Raw genomic sequence first — 17,434 nt, 5'->3', positions numbered from 1 at the left:
AGGGAGCTTTTTTTTCTTACATTCGATGTTTTTAGGTTTAGATATTACCTAGAAAAATAGTGCAGTGCATTGCGTATATGATTAGGATGCAAATAATTGAAATATCTATATGAAGAGGTAGATATGCCTGTGATTTAGTGTTGCCTGAAACAGACAGGTCATACTGAAGTGCCTGCAGGCATCAACCACACCTTGAAATACAAAGGAAACATACGCCACCTGGTTGTCTCAGGTGAAATAGTCCCGAGGTGTCTGCCAGATCACGTTTCACAGGTGAGGCAGTAATTAAGCTGCGCTTAGTGTTGTTTTAAGTGAGCATCATCTCCTACTTTGCCAAATGCTATATTATTGTGTTTGTGGTGAAACTTTTATTATGACTACAAAAGTGTTATTATAGACTATCATGCACGCAATGTGAACATGTTTCATGTGGATCCAAATCTTTTGAAATCGTTTAACTCCGCCCTCTTGGGTTGGTCCTGAGGTGAGCCCGGCTATAAACTTCTGCTCACACACATTTGTAGGTGAGACGGGCTTCACTGCTGTGGCAGGTATGGTAGCTGAAAACAACTTGATTGGATTCAAGTCGTCTTGATGCACACAAGGTCCGGACTTTTACGCAGAGAGAGATATATTGGATAGGTCACCGTCAAAAGAGGATAATTCATCAAACTCATCAAAAGCATGAAGCTGGAGGTGTTGTGTGGAAGCCACTATGACATGAAACACTTGGAGATTACCAGTGATGCAGAGGGGAGTGTACGCTCTCCTCTTTCTGTTGAGGAGGAGCTGGGATCGGATGGGGACTGCGTGGCGCACAGCCCTCCACCTGTTACTCCATGCACCGACACCAAATCCAAGCCGTACACACGGAGACCCAAACCCCCGTTCTCGTACATCGCTCTCATCGCCATGGCTATCCGGGACTCCCCATCTGGACGTCTGACTTTGGCGGAAATAAACGATTACCTGATGCAAAAGTTTCCGTTCTTCAGAGGAAGCTACACCGGCTGGAGGAACTCGGTTAGACACAACTTGTCTCTGAATGACTGTTTTCTCAAAGTGCTCCGGGACGCGTCCAGACCTTGGGGAAAGGACAATTACTGGATGCTCAATCCACACAGCGAGTACACGTTCGCTGACGGGGTTTTCCGTCGCAGAAGAAAGCGCATTGATAAAAAGTTCAGCAGGGAGCCAGAGGTGTCTGTGTGCGCAAAGGAGCCACAGAGCGTTCAGCAGTCTACACCCGCCACAAAGACTGATTCATGTGTCAAGTTCACCAGTTCATTCGCTATAGACAGCATCCTCAGCAAGCCGTTCAAGAGGGACTCACGTGAGGAACGTTTACCAGTGCACCCTGCCGTCACCTGGCCGTGCTACAGTGAACTAATGATGCCACATTCAAATACACCTGCCTCATTTCCATACGTCAAGTCACCTTGTCTTATGGACTCCTACACTGCGCATGTGTCAAACCCCTATGACGATGGACTGCTTTCACGCGCAGTCTTGCGATATTAGAAATAAATTCGGACTTTTTTTTTTTTTCTTTTTTACTTGATTATAAATCATCAACATGCACTGATGATGGACATTACTGTGGTGGCAAGGTGTTACACTGTCTTATTTTTGTACCTCTGGTCATTTTCCTTTTAAAGAATCATCAGATTTGATATTGTAAATAGATTTATTTGTTTCAAATGTTACTGACATTGTTCTTTGTGTAACAAACGTGTTGGAAATATGCACTTTGGCTGTTGTTTATATGTGTGTTTCTTCCCAAATATGCTCTTTACAACAAAATAATAAAAACATATATATATTTTGGACTTTGTTTTCTATCTTTCTTTTATATTAAGCAGTCAGTGGTTCCCATGGAGCCAAATGAAGACCTTTCAGGGGGCATCTACAGCTGTTAGGTGGGAATAATGTTATTTGGGGCGTGTATGTGCAGAATTATTCGAAAGCTCTGTCAGGGATTGGTTGTAAATGTAGGCTACTTAAGGTCCTTTTACATGCAGCCTGTTGTGTTATCGATATTTTGTAAAAGGTAATATATTTCTATTTATTTTTTGCTATGAAAAAGAGGCTTCTGTAGTTTGTCCAGGAAGAAATAACCTGCTCCAATAACGGGGCATGTGTAGGCCTGCACTGCACATGATAATGACAACAACCACAATGAAATGAAAATCTTGAATACAGCCAATCCACTTTCTGTTATAAGTAATGATGCAAAAAAAGGAAATTGCCTTATAAGTATTTTCTTTTCGGTGTTCATGAAACTCGCTGCTGCCAGATAGGGGCATCCAATATTTATGTTTTCTGTCTGGCGCTGCAAATAGCTGTCGCCTCAGTCACCACACATGCGCAGGAAGGGCTTTATACAAATGGTGCATCCTGAGCGAAGTCAAACTCCAATCCACAATAGGAAGAAATGTCTTCCAAGTAGGCCCATTCTTCTGAGGCTAGAAAGTAAATTTCCTTTAAAGCAGCCGTGCATCCTGAACGCAGCGGGGTCACATGTTTGATGTTGCTGATATTCTGGGTAGGTTGTGTTGAAGCATGGCTTGATATATGAGAAATGATTTCACGACCTGTGGTGACTTGCACTGTAATGACACCAGACATGCGTAAAATTCAAACAAGTCACGGGGGATTTACAGTAACTTTGCACAGACGATATTAGATTAATTACTTGAATCGTTTCTTAAGACTTCATTTAGAGTTATGAATTAATTAATTTCTCCAACGATATAACCCAGGCTGAGGTAAACTGACACTTGTGCGCTGTGTGTGGTAGGCTGGCACACTCTGATGGAAAAAGCATGCTTCTCATGTCAGAGTCCTAACCCTGAACAGACCCCAAACAAACCAACACTGGAGGACTTTCGTACCTTACCAAAATAATACCACGAGCAAGGCATCGTCACTGTTTACGTGCGCCCCAGACAAAGGAACATATTTTTTCATAGTTCACCATAGAAAGATGTCGTTATCAAATGCTTGTCTGACAAATGGATTCAGAGGTGTTTTGGAAAGTGGGAGACGTGGGAGGAGATTTGTCTTACTCCACTGCGCTGTGTCCGGCTTCTAGTCTGGATCCTTGCCAGATGGGGAGGGAGTAGTTCCTGGAGCTTTCTTGGAGGGATTTTGGGGGGATAGAAGGGCAGAGAGAGATTTAAGAATTGATAGGTGGTCGAGTTGTGTTTGGCCGGGTGGATATGCGCAAGCAAAGTCGAGGAGCTTTATTTCCCCTCTCTTATGGGATTATTGCCAGCGATGGACAGAGAGAGGAGGGAGGAACAGCGGCTGGTGTTTCTTGATTTTTACGGCTATAAACGCGCAGCGCATCGCAAAGGGACTCTGACATTTTAATCATCGCATTAGGGAACCTTGAATAGCATTTGAAATAAAGGAAAGGTTAGTTTCCCCCACAGTGAGCGGAACCAAACAGAGGCGCAACCATGACGACCGAGAGCTCTAAGCAACATTTGGATCCACCAAATCCTCTGCGCACCAGTCCAGCTCTGAATGCAGGTCTGCTGAGCGCACAGCCAGTGATGGAGAGCGCGCAGAACGCGCCAACCAAATGGAAAAAGGGAAGCTCTGGCTTGAGGCGCCCTGAAAAGCCTCCCTATTCATATATCGCCCTGATTGTGATGGCAATTCAAAGTTCCCCGAGCAAACGTCTCACTTTGAGTGAAATCTATCAGTTCCTGCAGGCCCGCTTCCCTTTCTTCAGGGGATCATACCAAGGATGGAAAAACTCCGTCAGACACAACCTGTCTCTGAACGAGTGTTTTATAAAGCTGCCCAAGGGTCTCGGTAGACCTGGTAAGGGACACTACTGGACCATCGACCCGAGTAGTGAGTTCATGTTCGAGGAGGGCTCCTTTCGTCGTAGACCTCGGGGGTTCCGTAGGAAATGCCAAGCTCTGAAACCAATGTACAGGATGATGAATGGTATCGGGTTCGGTTCCATGCTGCCGCAAAACTTTGATTTTCAATCACCTTCAGGCTCATTGGCGTGTCATAACAGCTACAACATAGACTTCATGGGTAATACAGTTCCAGGTGGCTTTGAGGGCCTCGGAGGTGGACATCACGTCCCACATATGTCATCAGGCTCCGGCTCATCCTACATGGCCGCATGTCAGGTGGCCTCTAATGTGGACTATTGCCCGGACAGCAGCAACAGCCCCCTGCAGTCCCCCCCTGCGATGGTAGGCACTTTGGACTGTCAGTCTCCTTATGCAAATGCAGCCTCACACTGGAATTCACCCGGTGTGTCTTCATACATCAAACAGCAGTCGCTGGCATCAAGCAGTCCCACTTCTTCTGCTTTGCACACGGGGATGTCCTCTTACTCTCTGGATCAAGGCTATCTGCACCATAATGCACGAGATTCTTCTGAGATTTCAGGTACCAGCAATATGCATGAGATATTCTTCTGATTCCTGTTTGCACCATAAGAACTCATGGTTAACAATAAATTGGAGTGATGCGTTCACTGCTCTTTGCGTAAAGCACAATTTTATTAAGACTTCTTTTTATTTTTTATTTAAACCAGTTGCTGTGGATGAGTAATCTATACAGAAAATTAACTTCCGAATCCGTTTTTGACTATTAATGAACCAACTGTCCAACCTGAGCGAACCTTTATTTATTTATTGACTCAAAAATCAATATTGGCTCAATTAAAAAGCGAAAAAAGTAAAACCTTAAGATAATGTGCATTAATTAACCAGAACGTAACATTTGCGCCAATTTAAACCTTTGTTTTTAATCATGCATTTAAAAAAATGTGTGTGAAATGTGCACAATTTTACGTGCCCAACACAACTCAGTGTTTAAATTTCTTACTATTTGTTTGTATTTTGTGCTGTAGAATGTGTAGAGATTTGGGCTCAGTGCACAATAACATGTAAAGAAGTAACGAAAATAGCACACAGATATTTTCTATTGTTTTTTTATTTATTATTATGTCAGTGCAACTTCATAAAGGCCTTTAACATGAGCTACAGGAGAACAGTAATCACTATTTACAGCAGAATGCTGTTATTTTGTTTTTCATTGACTTTTAATTCGCATAACAAAACAAACTGGTACAACATCATAATAAGTCAGTGGGTGTTGTATAACTTTGTTGATGGTTAGTAAAATATTTGTTTAATATGTGGATCACAAGCTACTAATGAGAAAACATTTAGGGCTGCAGAATTGAGGTGCATCTACACCTAAATCTACATGAAGTTTATTAACATTTACAGCTGCAGACTTGAAGGAGCATCGTAACAAAACAAACACAAAAAACAAACAAAAAAAGCAACAATCAAATAAAGTCAAAACCTTTATTCATATTTACTAACATTTATACCTGCAGCATGATGGTTTATTAGAAGATAACTAATAATAATAATCTATTAATGGATTACTAACGTTTATAACTGCAGGATTACCAAATAAAAATGATTTAACAACCTGCAAATATATTGATATAATAACTGCTTATAACTGATCTATGAAACATTAGGAAATGAGCCTAAAGCATTGATAAAAAAAAAACATTAACTTCAATTTTGAAACTAGAGCCACAAAGAAAACCTTTCCTACACTGTAAAAAAAAGAATTTTACTGTAATAAATAAGATTTCTTTAAAGACTTTTTGTAATATTACAACAATTTCACATTTAATGTTCTAATGTTTTAATCCATATTTTGAAATGTAGATTTTACGATGAAAAACTGCCAAACCATGACAGCAAAGGCCGTCAACTATGCTATTAAATATTACAGTGTTTTACTGTACAATTATCAGTCTCTGGTATAAAATACTACTTCCTTCTGTATAAGTACCTTTAAAATGGTGTATAAATAAAGGTTTTTGCAATTTGACTGTGTTTACTGTAAACAGGAAAACAGTCATACTTCATAGCATATTTTACGGTCTTTTATTGTCATGGTTTGACATTCTCACAGTGTATAGCACATATAAATGAAAATGCATATGCTTACTTTTTATTATCTAGCATTAACCTAAAAAAAACCCAGCTAAAGATGTGACCAGATTTGTCGTGTGTGTTCACAGTGGGACTGTCTCGATATTCCGGCCACTCAGCTCCTGTGTGTGACAGGAAGGACCTCGTTTTGAATCTAAACGGAATCTCTTCTCTTCATCCCAGCACCGGAGGATCTTACTATCATCAGCTCCATCACCATCACCAGAGCGTCTATCAGGACGTGAAGCCGTGTGTCATGTGACAAAAACACCAAAGACAGAGCTGAACTTTCCTCAGGTGGAGTCATTTCAACAGTCTTTGGTGACTTTTTGCTCGTGTATCCTCGGTGAACTAAGCAATATCAACATTTTTACTGCAACATTTCATAATGTACACGTACCTGAATTTATCATATTCCTTCACTTGAGTTGGTTTTTCCGAAGTTGCTGAAGTTGTCGCTTGATTTCCTGCAGAAAACCATTAAAAAGATTTTCAAGGGATAATTTGAAAGTGTTTTATGTCTATAATAATAAATATTTCCCGTGAAAAAGTCAAAGTTTTTATTGTTTATTACATATCTTTCTTTCCTTGTGCTGCAAGGACATTATTATTACCATCATTATTAGGCTATGGAATTATTATATCACCCAAATGAGCTCAAATCTTATTAAATATGAAAAATATTAATTTCTCTGGCTTCCACTATTTCCGTTTATTCCTGACCCTTCAAAAAGAATGATCACTTCTTTAATTCGCAACAAAATAATAAATAATACATGAATAATGTCCTTTAAGGTTCAGGATTCCTGTTTTATAACATTAACAGGTCCCATATATCATCGCACTGAGCCCCATTACAGAATTCGGTTTTATCAGTGCTTTATTTAATAAACATCATGTTATTTTCATAGTGGGCATCTGATGCACTGAACTCATCAGTTTAACATTTAACATCACTTACACGCATTTGTTAAAACGCTTTAAAAGAAAGTAATGCTTCTTTGAGTCTGTTCAGGCGATGAGAACGCTTTAAGTGTCATTTGAAATATGAAATGATATATGAAACATATATTACTGTACTGTATTGATTGTCATTAGATCAATCACTAAAGCAAAACCAAGAAGACAAAAGCCGCATTTAAAGGAACTCTAAAGTCGTTTTTCACGTGACTGCACCGCCACCTCGTGGTGATTCAAAGTCAAAGGGCTCAAATTACCAAATCAGAAGACGCTGATCCATATTTACATCTTTAAATCCATGCATTGGAGTGAAATGTAAATTTCCCTCTGATGTGGACCCATACTGTTAAGTTACCTAAGATACAACTCAACAAATTTACTTGATGAATTCAGTTCTGACTCTTCATAGAGTCATGGGTTAGTATAGTGACAAAAGGTTTCTGTTTCCATTTAGGCTTCCTAATCAAATCTATCCCACCAAAATAAAAGGCTACTGATTTAAAACCCTAATGCTGTGCCTTAAACACACACATAAAACATAAAACATAAAACATCACACACACAGCGGTCTGTGCTGAGTCCATAATATTTTCATTCTATGAATAAGTCCAGGACTGAGAGGTCATGTAGAAATGGGCCCTGTATTATAGAGCTGCATGTTTACAGAATGTAAACTAATAATGTCAGTGACAATAGAAACTGTTGCTACACAGATAAACTCAGTGTGAGCAGTATGCCGGTTACATTAAAAGCTTATTAATGCCTCTGCTGTCCATGGTGCTGAAGAGGAATGGGGATATCTGTGGTCCGGTACAGGATATATCAAAAATATATACCACAAATTAACTAATCAAAATTAAGATATTGATACAGAAGCAGTAGTTTGCACATTTTTTGCTACACAGACTATAAATAAATACATTTTCTAACAAATATTTAAACATTTCAGTCAACTTTTAGAGTTTTTAACCTGCTGCATGTTTGTGATATGTTGCTGAGGAAGTCATTTTGATCAACCCATTAAATTAACATTTCTGTATTGCATCTTCTTTTCAGCCATAAGTCACTGAAACATGTCACGTCACAAAGCATTGTAACACCTCTTCAGTGAGTTAGTAATTCCTCTGGCCAAACTGGCTGCTGGTCCTTAAAAAGTCTAAAAATGTCTTCAAATTTACAATCTTTTTTTCCTTTAATCATTAGTTTGTTTACCATTTGAATCTGTGTGAGAGCTGATGTGCCACTAAAATCCCTGATAGTGCTCCTGACCTGACAGGGTTTCACTACAGATTGACAGATCCTCTTTTTTTAATGTGGAAAATGTATGTTTTTGTTTTGCTTTAGAATTCAACTAAGATATTTTAATGACAATGCTCTTGTGTGACCCAGAGGAGGCAGTGTTTCTAGATTTCTGCCTCAGAACCAAAGGATTAGTGTATTTAACAAATACTGTTGTATCATCAACTTTATTTCTGTCTTGGTGCCTATGACCAAGAGGAGGAAGCAGAGGATTACAATGTAAGTGTAAATTATATAAGCACATGCAATACATGGCCTGTTTGGGTCATTAGTTTAAGATGTCACTGAAAAGAACGATACAGGGATCAGATGGGGCCAGGCCAAGGACCGTTCACCTTGCCACATATTGGATCAGAGCTGAAATATTTGTTTTACCAAATAAAATATGTGATTCTGCACACTACGATCACTATTTTTTAAACATAATTAGAATATGAGACCATGTATGAAACACAGTTTCAGCAGCTTAAGTGCCTTAAACAATTGCAATTTCGTTGTACTGTACTTGTACTGCTACAATGACAAAATAAAGCCCCTATCATCATCATCATCAGACAAAGGGTTCAGTTTTACAAACATAAAAGTCTGAACAACAACAAGACACATATCAGCTTGAAGCTAAAGGGTGCAATGCATGCATCACGTTATCCAGTGGTGGAAAGTAATTCTGTACATCATTGCACTAAATTTCAAATACTTTGTATTTGAGTATTTCCATTTTCTACTTCATATTTCTACTCCATTTCAGGCAAGTGTTTTTTTACTCCACTACATTTATTTGATAGCTTTAGTCAGTTCACAGATCCAGATAAATAACAGAAAATACAATCAACAAATGAATAGTGATATATTACTATATTATTGACTATAGGTCAAAATAAGATGAGACTTTATTGATTTATAAACCAGCTCCAACATTAAAGTGATGCACACATGAATGCATCAATAATGATGATATCATCCAGTCAGTCCAACATCCATTATGGATCCATAATCCAACATCCTAAGTGTGCGTGTCAGGGAACTCTCCTTGCATGAAAGAGGTTTTTGCTGTCATAAAGATCAGCTTACCGTCTCTCCAGCGTCTTCCTGGTTGTGAGACATGATTCTTTTTTTTATAAACTTAACCTTAGAGGTTCAGTTGAGAAATGTATTGTCAGGTAGCAACCCTTAATATCACATTCTATATAATAATATATATTTTTTATCTGTTCATTTATTAATTGATTACTTTGTTCCTCTTCAGTCCTTGTCACTGTGTTTGGACTGGGAATATTCTGAAATGATCCATTCTGCATAATGAGTACTTTCTATTCTGGTACCTCAAGTGTATCTTGGATTTGGTTTAAACCATATTTTACAATACTTGGTTAAAAAAGTAAGAATATTAACAATGACAGGCTGAATGTTTTGGGGGTTTATGTTTATTTCATCTAAATAGGGACAATGGTCATTAATTAACATGAGCACTGAAGTCCTTCATGTAAATGTTCCAGATATTTTTCATCTGCAGTCCCTGGCATGTTGGTGGCATATAAGGAAACATTAAATGAAAACATATTAAAGCACATAAGCTCAAAGAATAGTGACACCATGCCCATATGAGACGTCTATCTATCTATGTAGGCTATATTGGCCTCATAGCGTTTGGACTAGTGCATCTCAAGGTCTGATTTCAGACTATACCAAAACATGCCACGAGGTGGAAGTAGAGTCATATTAATATTCTGCAACAGCTTTGCCTGCCTGCTAGGAGATCCTAGTTTAGTACAAACACACACACACACACACACACACACACACACACACACACACACACACAATATCTAAGTGATAGATGTTAATTAGTTAACATTAATCTCAATAGCATCGATCATGTACAATTTTCAAAAAAAAGAAAACATCAATAAAAAAGTTGCATTGTTTGTTAAAAGCAGTCCTTTTCTGTTCGTACAATGAATGACTTCTATTTCACGGGGGGTTAAATAACTCCAATAAAGTTACACAAATCAAAGCTGATTCACTGAACACTAGAGGGAGCCACAGTCATATCTATAGTCTCTCTGTCTCTATCTATCTATCTATCTATCTATCTATCTATCTATCTATCTATCTATCTATCTATCTATCTATCTATTTTGAATAGTTTTTATGTCAACATCACCTCATTTGCTAATTTAAATCTGATTTAGTAAGCAGCATACTGCATTGTTTTATTTAAATGCATCTAAGTTATTATATATATATTTATGTTCCCTTTGTCAAATGATGTGCTATGATCTCAGTCGTTGGTCTAATACGAAAACTTTGCAATGAAAAATGTGGGAAGATTATGTGGTAAAAATGCACAAAAAAACATATAATGACAATAAATCCAATTCAATCGTAGATATAATAATATAAGAATAATCCTATAAGTGTCACCATGAAACCATAACATTTGTTTTAACAATAATTCTGTCCTCATTATACTGTGATTGTTTTGATAATTAAAATTAATCAAACACCTATAAAAAAATGTCACCTGTTGTTTTGTTTATTATGTTGACACCCAGTCTTTTTTTTTTTTTTTTTCACTTTACTTCAATCGTGGATACCTTAAATAATAAAGAGTTAAGGAGGACTGGGTGGGCAGGCCATGGTATCCAGTAAAGAAACCAGTCGTGAACTGTGTAAACAGCCCACGGCGGTGGAAAAAGTTCATACCCGGGTCCATGTAAGGAGAAACCGGCGGAGCACCAGGCCACTGCACGGACATTTAATTAAGACGACCTGCGGAGGATTACATCGATATTGGGACTGTAACTTTGCCTCACAGTGACCACTTACAATTTCATGCACAGTCGCCTTTGACAGCAGGGCCTTACGGAGGCATCCAGGGTCGGGTTATTCAACCTCTATCTCTGGTGAAAATATTTTATTTAAAAACATCAGCCTTAAAAATAATTACATGGCATAAAATTCCACAGTTTCTTTTAAAACGCCTCATAAACTCTCCAGTGGCCCCCCCTTTTTTTAAATATACAGATGAATGAAGGAGTGAATCAGTGTCATATTCCTGCTTGTGTTTATTCGGTCGCAGTGGCAACAAATTCTCAAAAGGCCTCTAACATCACACAACACAACAGATATTTAAATGTTAGGTGTCACGGTCATCCCCGTTTGGTTCCTTCGCTCTTGAAATCCTTTTCTTGAATAAACTCTCACACCTTTTGGGCCCAAACTGTCTTTAATTCCCGCTGTAATGAGATCTCACTTTAACCGCCCACTGCGGGGCTCTGCCTCTGCTTTGATCTCCCAGTGATCTGCTGCTGGTGTTGACTCTTTTAACTAATAAAATTCACCTTTAAAGACGTTTAAACTGCACGTAAACGACGCCATTTGGTTTATTGGTGTTTGTATCTTTTTTCAATTAAAAAAATAATAAAAGCTGAAATACAATGTCGTGAATAAACTACATATTGGAAAGTATGCCAAACATAAATTTGCATGCGTAAATTGATTTTTGTTTTGTTTTGATCTTTAAAAAAAACACATTTATTTAAAGCTATAATATCCAGATGAATGCGTAGATATCAAACTTTTAATTTCAGTAATAACTCGTCTGTTTTTGTTTTGTTAACACAGACACAGGTCTGATAGTGGATGTCTTTTTCAAACAAAGTGTGCGGGGATACGCGCTCCATGGTCTAATTGTGTACATGTTGAGTTGCTCTGTCACGTCTGAAGTCCCGGCTGGAGTGGGCTGGGAGTTACCGACACCTCCTCTAGCTTTTTCTAAAAGCCCTGAATGTGGCCGAGCGCGTTCTGCTCCCTCTGCACTGCCATTGGACAACTCGTGCACTTTGGAGGAGGAGCTCCAGGCAGCAAAAAGGAGGAAAGTAACTGCGCAAAAGTCCTATGTGGTGACGGATGTCCAAAGTTCAGAACTTTTTCAATGTGCGTTTCATAGAGACACAGAGATGGGGACGGCTTAAACACTGTTGAGATCCTGCACGCTTGCACTGTTGTTCAGACTTTTCTCTCTCTTTTTTTTCTTCTTCTTCTTTTTATCTGAGCAGTGAGGAGCTGTGATTTGAGCGCCTCGGCATTCACAGGAGGGAGAAGTGGAGCTCTCCGTCTGCGTATTTTGGAGCTTTTATTTTCGCCGGATCCAAGTGAAGACATGCAGGCTCGTTACTCCGTCTCCAGTCCCAACTCACTGGGCGTCGTGCCGTACATCAGCAGCGACCCGAGCTACTATAGGGCCGCTGCCGGTGGGGGATACACCGGGATGCCAGCACCTATGAACATGTACTCTCATGCGGCTCATGACCAATACCCTGCCAGCATGGCCCGGGCGTATGGACCGTACACTCCCCAACCTCAGCCCAAGGATATGGTCAAACCCCCTTATAGTTACATTGCGCTCATCACCATGGCTATCCAAAACTCGCCTGACAAAAAGGTGACCCTGAATGGGATTTACCAGTTTATCATGGAAAGGTTTCCATTTTATCGAGACAACAAGCAGGGCTGGCAGAACAGCATCAGGCACAATCTGTCTCTGAATGAGTGTTTTGTCAAGGTGCCCCGTGATGACAAAAAACCCGGTAAAGGCAGCTACTGGACCCTGGACCCGGACTCTTACAACATGTTTGAAAACGGGAGCTTCTTGAGAAGGAGACGACGGTTCAAAAAGAAGGACGTGCTGAAAGAGAAAGAAGATCGGCTGCAGAAGGATGTGCCGCCGAGGCAACAAGGCCGGGAGCAGGAGCAGCCGGTGCAGGGCTCCAAGCCTGTGAGGATCCAGGATATTAAGACTGAGAACGGGACAGTCACGCCGCCTCAGGCCGACTCGCCCTCTTTGAGCACCGTGCCCAAAATCGAGAGCCCGGACAGCAGCAGCATGTCCAGCGGGAGTCCTCACAGCATCCCCTCCAATAGGTCCATTGGCATGGACAGCTCCGAGCACCACCAGCACCACGGCCAGGCCTCGACGCAGGGCTTCAGCGTAGACAACATCATGACCTCCCTTCGGGGGTCTCCACAAGGGGCCACTGAGCTCACCTCCAGCCTCACCGCCTCCACCAGGACAGGTATAACACCGTCTTTGTCCTTAAACTATTCTCCAAGTCAGACATCTGTCTATAGTTCACCCTGTAACCAAAACTCCATCTCCACTACCTCCAATGCAACCTATCATTGTAACATGCAAGCCATGAGCTTGTACGCCGGGGACAGATCTAGCCACTTGGCACCGAGCACCACCGTGGACGAAACGTTGCCAGATTACTCAGTCACTACCACCTCATCCTCCCTGACCCACGGTAATCTAAACTCTGGGCAGGAGGGCCACCATCCCCACCAAGGGAGGCTGACCTCATGGTACCTCAATCAGGCCGGAGACCTGGGCCATCTGGGCGCAACGTACCCAGCACAGCAGCAGAACTTCCATTCAGTCCGAGAGATGTTTGAATCCCAAAGAATTGGCTTGAATAATTCACCGGTGAATGGGAATAACAGCTGTCAGATGTCATTCCCACCGAGCCAATCCATCTATCGCACTTCAGGAGCTTTCGTTTATGACTGCAGCAAGTTCTGACCAAAAAAACAAAAACAAAAAACATAACAGGCCCAATATTTTCCTCACGGTGTTTGAACTCTCTCAGCAAAATTCAACATTTTCCCTCCTCCCACACCTGCCCACACCACATGGACTAATATGAGACAGAAAACAAAATCAGAAAAGACTTGATCTTGGTTTTTCTAAAGAACAGTGTTACTGCAAATAACACGTAAGTCTCTCTTTGCTTTTGTGGCTTTATATGATATGTTAAGGATATGTCAGTTTTCATGGACGTGTAAATTGCATATAGTAATTTATTTTTTTAAAAATGTAGCCGGATATTATGGACCAAACACCAAAAAAAGTGTTTCTAAATTGAATTGCCTTATTGTCCAAAAAATTGTTCCATTATAGAAGTAAGAAAAAGGAACGTGTATATCGCCGTACTATTTCAAAGATTCTTCCTTTGTTGAAAAGTATTTTGAAGGATTTGTTTGCTTGTTTAATAAATTGTCATTTTATGTGAGTTAAAGTTACGCCTCGTTTCTTACAGACTTCAATACAGGCTAGTGATATTTTACACCCAGTCTGGCTCGTGTTAGTTTTCACTGGAAGGTAAATAGGCCTCGTTATTAATCCGATTTGACCCCCTGAGATTTAGCTTCTACTTCTTCTTTAATGGTGTGCGTTCGTCACAGTATTTATAAAATAAATAAGGATGTTTGGACTGTAACCTGCTGCACAGATCCAGATCTTCAAAAAATAAGATATATTTACTTGTGATAATGCCATAAAACACATATTTTGCTTTGGGGAAAAATCTTTAAGGAAAAAAAAAAAAAAGCAAATTTGTATCCAAAAGTGTGCGCACGTCCCAAAGAGTAAACGTCTGTGAATGATGTGTTTATTTGGGCTTTTTAACATTCATTATAATTTACTGCTTCTATAGTTATTGTCATATCAGACTTACTTGACGGCTTTATTTGAGATGATTAGAGATGATGTTGACCTGAGGCCTGGACCAACCAGCCTGCACACAGCACAACTTTGTTTTGGATTGCGTTGTGTGTTTACTGGCGCATACCAGTGCTTACTTAATATCATACCACACATGCCAAAGATAGTCCCGTTGTCACTTAAGTCTTGATGTTTGAATTCTCACCAGTCTGACCTGACGCTGACGTGAGAGGAGAGACAACCACGACCGTCACGCTATTTTACGCGCAACTCATCCCATACAGAGTATGTGGATATTTAATTGGAAGAATAAGGGGTTTCTTTTTTTTTTTTTTTTCCAAAATGACAGACTGATCAGATTTATGTTTTGTTGTGATGAAAGTTGGCAGTTATTCCTAAAAAAATAGAAAGGAAAAAAAAGGAAAAAAGGCAAATATTGGTTGTTTTCCCTCAGTGACATTAATGAATGGGGATCAATCTCTTTTAATCACGTTCATGAATATTACATTTTAATTAATCAGCATTTTACGCATATAAATGGAGAGTGTTTCATTTAAATACAAATACACGCCTGCTGTCCTATATACCCAGAGTTATGTTTTTTCAAATTGTATTTTATCCATTTATTTATTTTCCAATATTTATTAAGCGCAGATTTAACATTTTCTCACATCATTTAGAAATATGTTTAAACAGTTTTTCTGCTTAAATGGTTTTGTGTGTGACTTGTGTGTGAAATTACGCACAGCTATAGTCCGTAAAAGAACGACGCCAAATAGTATCATTATTGTTATTAAAGAACAACAACAATAATAACAACAACAACTATAATACTTTTGTTTCTTCGCTTTTTTTTCACCATTATAGGCGTTATCACCACTCCACTAATATAAACAGAAACTTTGAGTTTTAAGAAAACATCATTACATGGTAATGATATAATCTGTCAATAAATAGAAATAATAATAATAATACCCGGTAATGAATATAATAATAATAATAACAATTCTAAAACACATCTATAAACTGCACATTTATTCCCAAAACGAGCTGCTTGATTTTCTATCCAAACGTTTCCTTTCTGACAGAAACAGAAGGGGTGGCAGCACATCCTACAGGCTGTGACAGACGCCAAGTCAGTACACACTGCCGACCAGAGTTGCATATCAAACTACTACTAAATGTAAAATGTAACACTGTTCTGTAGATAGATAGATAGATAGATAGATAGATAGATAGATAGATAGATAGATAGATAGATAGATAGATAGATAGATAGATAGATAGATAGATAGATAGATTAAGGGAAATCAAGGTGGCTGGGTTTATTCCTCACATCCTTATGGGCAGCTTCAGGACTGAGTGGGTAGCTGCAGGCCATGTGCGTATATCAGACCATATAGGCCTCGTTAGCACGGTGTGCATCGCGAACAATAATAGCATAGTGCAAAAAAAAAATAATAATAATAATAATATTTAAATTGTTCAGTGTAGCCACAGTGAAACGCTGCTCGTCTCTTCGATTGCACCAACCATAATCAGGCTCATAAAAGTCATTAGATACTTTCCCAAGTATAGGCCTAATAAACAAACGTCGTGTTAGTCAAAAGATTGATGGCGCCCTCACAGAATAGACCAGGTCAGGAAGGAATAAAATTCAATCAGAGAGCTGGAATCGTTTTTCATGAGACGGAAAAGGCAGAGAGGGAGACGGGGGTCAATGAGGAGGATGTCGGCCGCCAGAGCACCATCAACAATATAACAGGACATAGCAGAGAGAGAGAGAGAGAGAGAGAGAGAGAGAGAGAGAGAGATTTAAATTCTTTAAAATTGTAAACACTCAAGAAAGTAACGTACAGCAGACCTAACAGAGCACGATTCAAATGGAAGATTCTTGCTTGTACTTTTGGCACTGAAAATGACCTGATACTGTAATAACGAGCTTACAGATTCCTACGTGGGGCCCCGGGGCCCTCATCCTGTCCCGAGTGGTCCCACAGCAAAATAAGTACAAATTTAATTTGACTTTCATTTCCCTTCTTAGAGGAATGAGCAGAAAGAATAACTTGTACAGTTATGTCCCCACCTACAGTACAGACGGTGCTGGTAGTACAATAAAAGAAACAAAAAAACAAAACACAAACAGCTCCCTCATCAGATGTTGCTGAGGGCTAACTCTCATTAATCAGAGACCCTATAACAAGGAGACTTTTTTTGGGGGGGACCCCTGTTTCAGCCTGTATGAGGCGTCAGTCTTTTTCCTGAAACGTTCCGCTACATTCCTGAAAATGCACAACTTCCCTCACTGCTTTGGGTCAAATAGAAAAGACAAAAGCGTCTATGTCGTCCAAGCCTTTTAATATTTGACATAATCAAAACTGCATATTTGAGTTGAATTTGTTATATTGTGGGTTTAAAGGCAGATAGGAAAAATATTTTTGGAGTAACTTTCTTTCATTTTATTGTTGTTTTGTCGCCGATTACACCAGCCATTGTTTTCTGAAACAGCATATGTTGAAAGTGTATTTTAGTAAAAAAAAAAAAAAAAAAAAAAGATGCATTGTTTTTATATTCTCTATATTCAGGATTTGATTTGATTTTATACACTTGAGTTGCAGTAGGTGCTCTACTCTGTGTTTGGACGTCAGGTCAAAGTAAAAAAAAAAAAAAA

General features: G+C 39.4%; 3 protein-coding genes across 3 annotated transcripts; all 3 read left to right on the top strand.

The window, feature by feature from the left end:
* Nucleotides 1–516: 516 nt before the first annotated feature.
* Nucleotides 517–1,778, top strand: foxq1a (forkhead box Q1a). Its single transcript, XM_010746547.3, has one exon. The coding sequence runs from the start codon at nt 685–687 to the stop codon at nt 1,519–1,521; it is 837 nt and encodes a 278-aa protein (XP_010744849.3). The 5' UTR covers nt 517–684; the 3' UTR covers nt 1,522–1,778.
* Nucleotides 1,779–3,080: 1,302 nt separating this feature from the next.
* foxf2a (forkhead box F2a) lies at nt 3,081–6,544 on the top strand. The gene is made up of 2 exons (XM_010746548.3): nt 3,081–4,422; nt 6,089–6,544. The coding sequence occupies exons 1-2, from the start codon at nt 3,465–3,467 to the stop codon at nt 6,259–6,261; spliced, it is 1,131 nt and encodes a 376-aa protein (XP_010744850.1). The 5' UTR covers nt 3,081–3,464; the 3' UTR covers nt 6,262–6,544.
* Nucleotides 6,545–12,147: 5,603 nt separating this feature from the next.
* Nucleotides 12,148–14,338, top strand: foxc1a (forkhead box C1a). The gene has a single exon (XM_010746549.3). It carries the CDS (start codon nt 12,424–12,426, stop codon nt 13,840–13,842), a length of 1,419 nt encoding a protein of 472 aa, XP_010744851.1. The 5' UTR covers nt 12,148–12,423; the 3' UTR covers nt 13,843–14,338.
* The last annotated feature ends 3,096 nt before the right edge of the window (nt 14,339–17,434 follow it).

This window comes from Larimichthys crocea, chromosome II, assembly GCF_000972845.2.
Source record: "Larimichthys crocea isolate SSNF chromosome II, L_crocea_2.0, whole genome shotgun sequence".
Taxonomy (NCBI): Eukaryota; Metazoa; Chordata; class Actinopteri; family Sciaenidae; genus Larimichthys; species Larimichthys crocea.
Note: the sequence above shows the minus strand (reverse complement) of the source record. Positions and strands in the feature narration are given on the sequence as shown.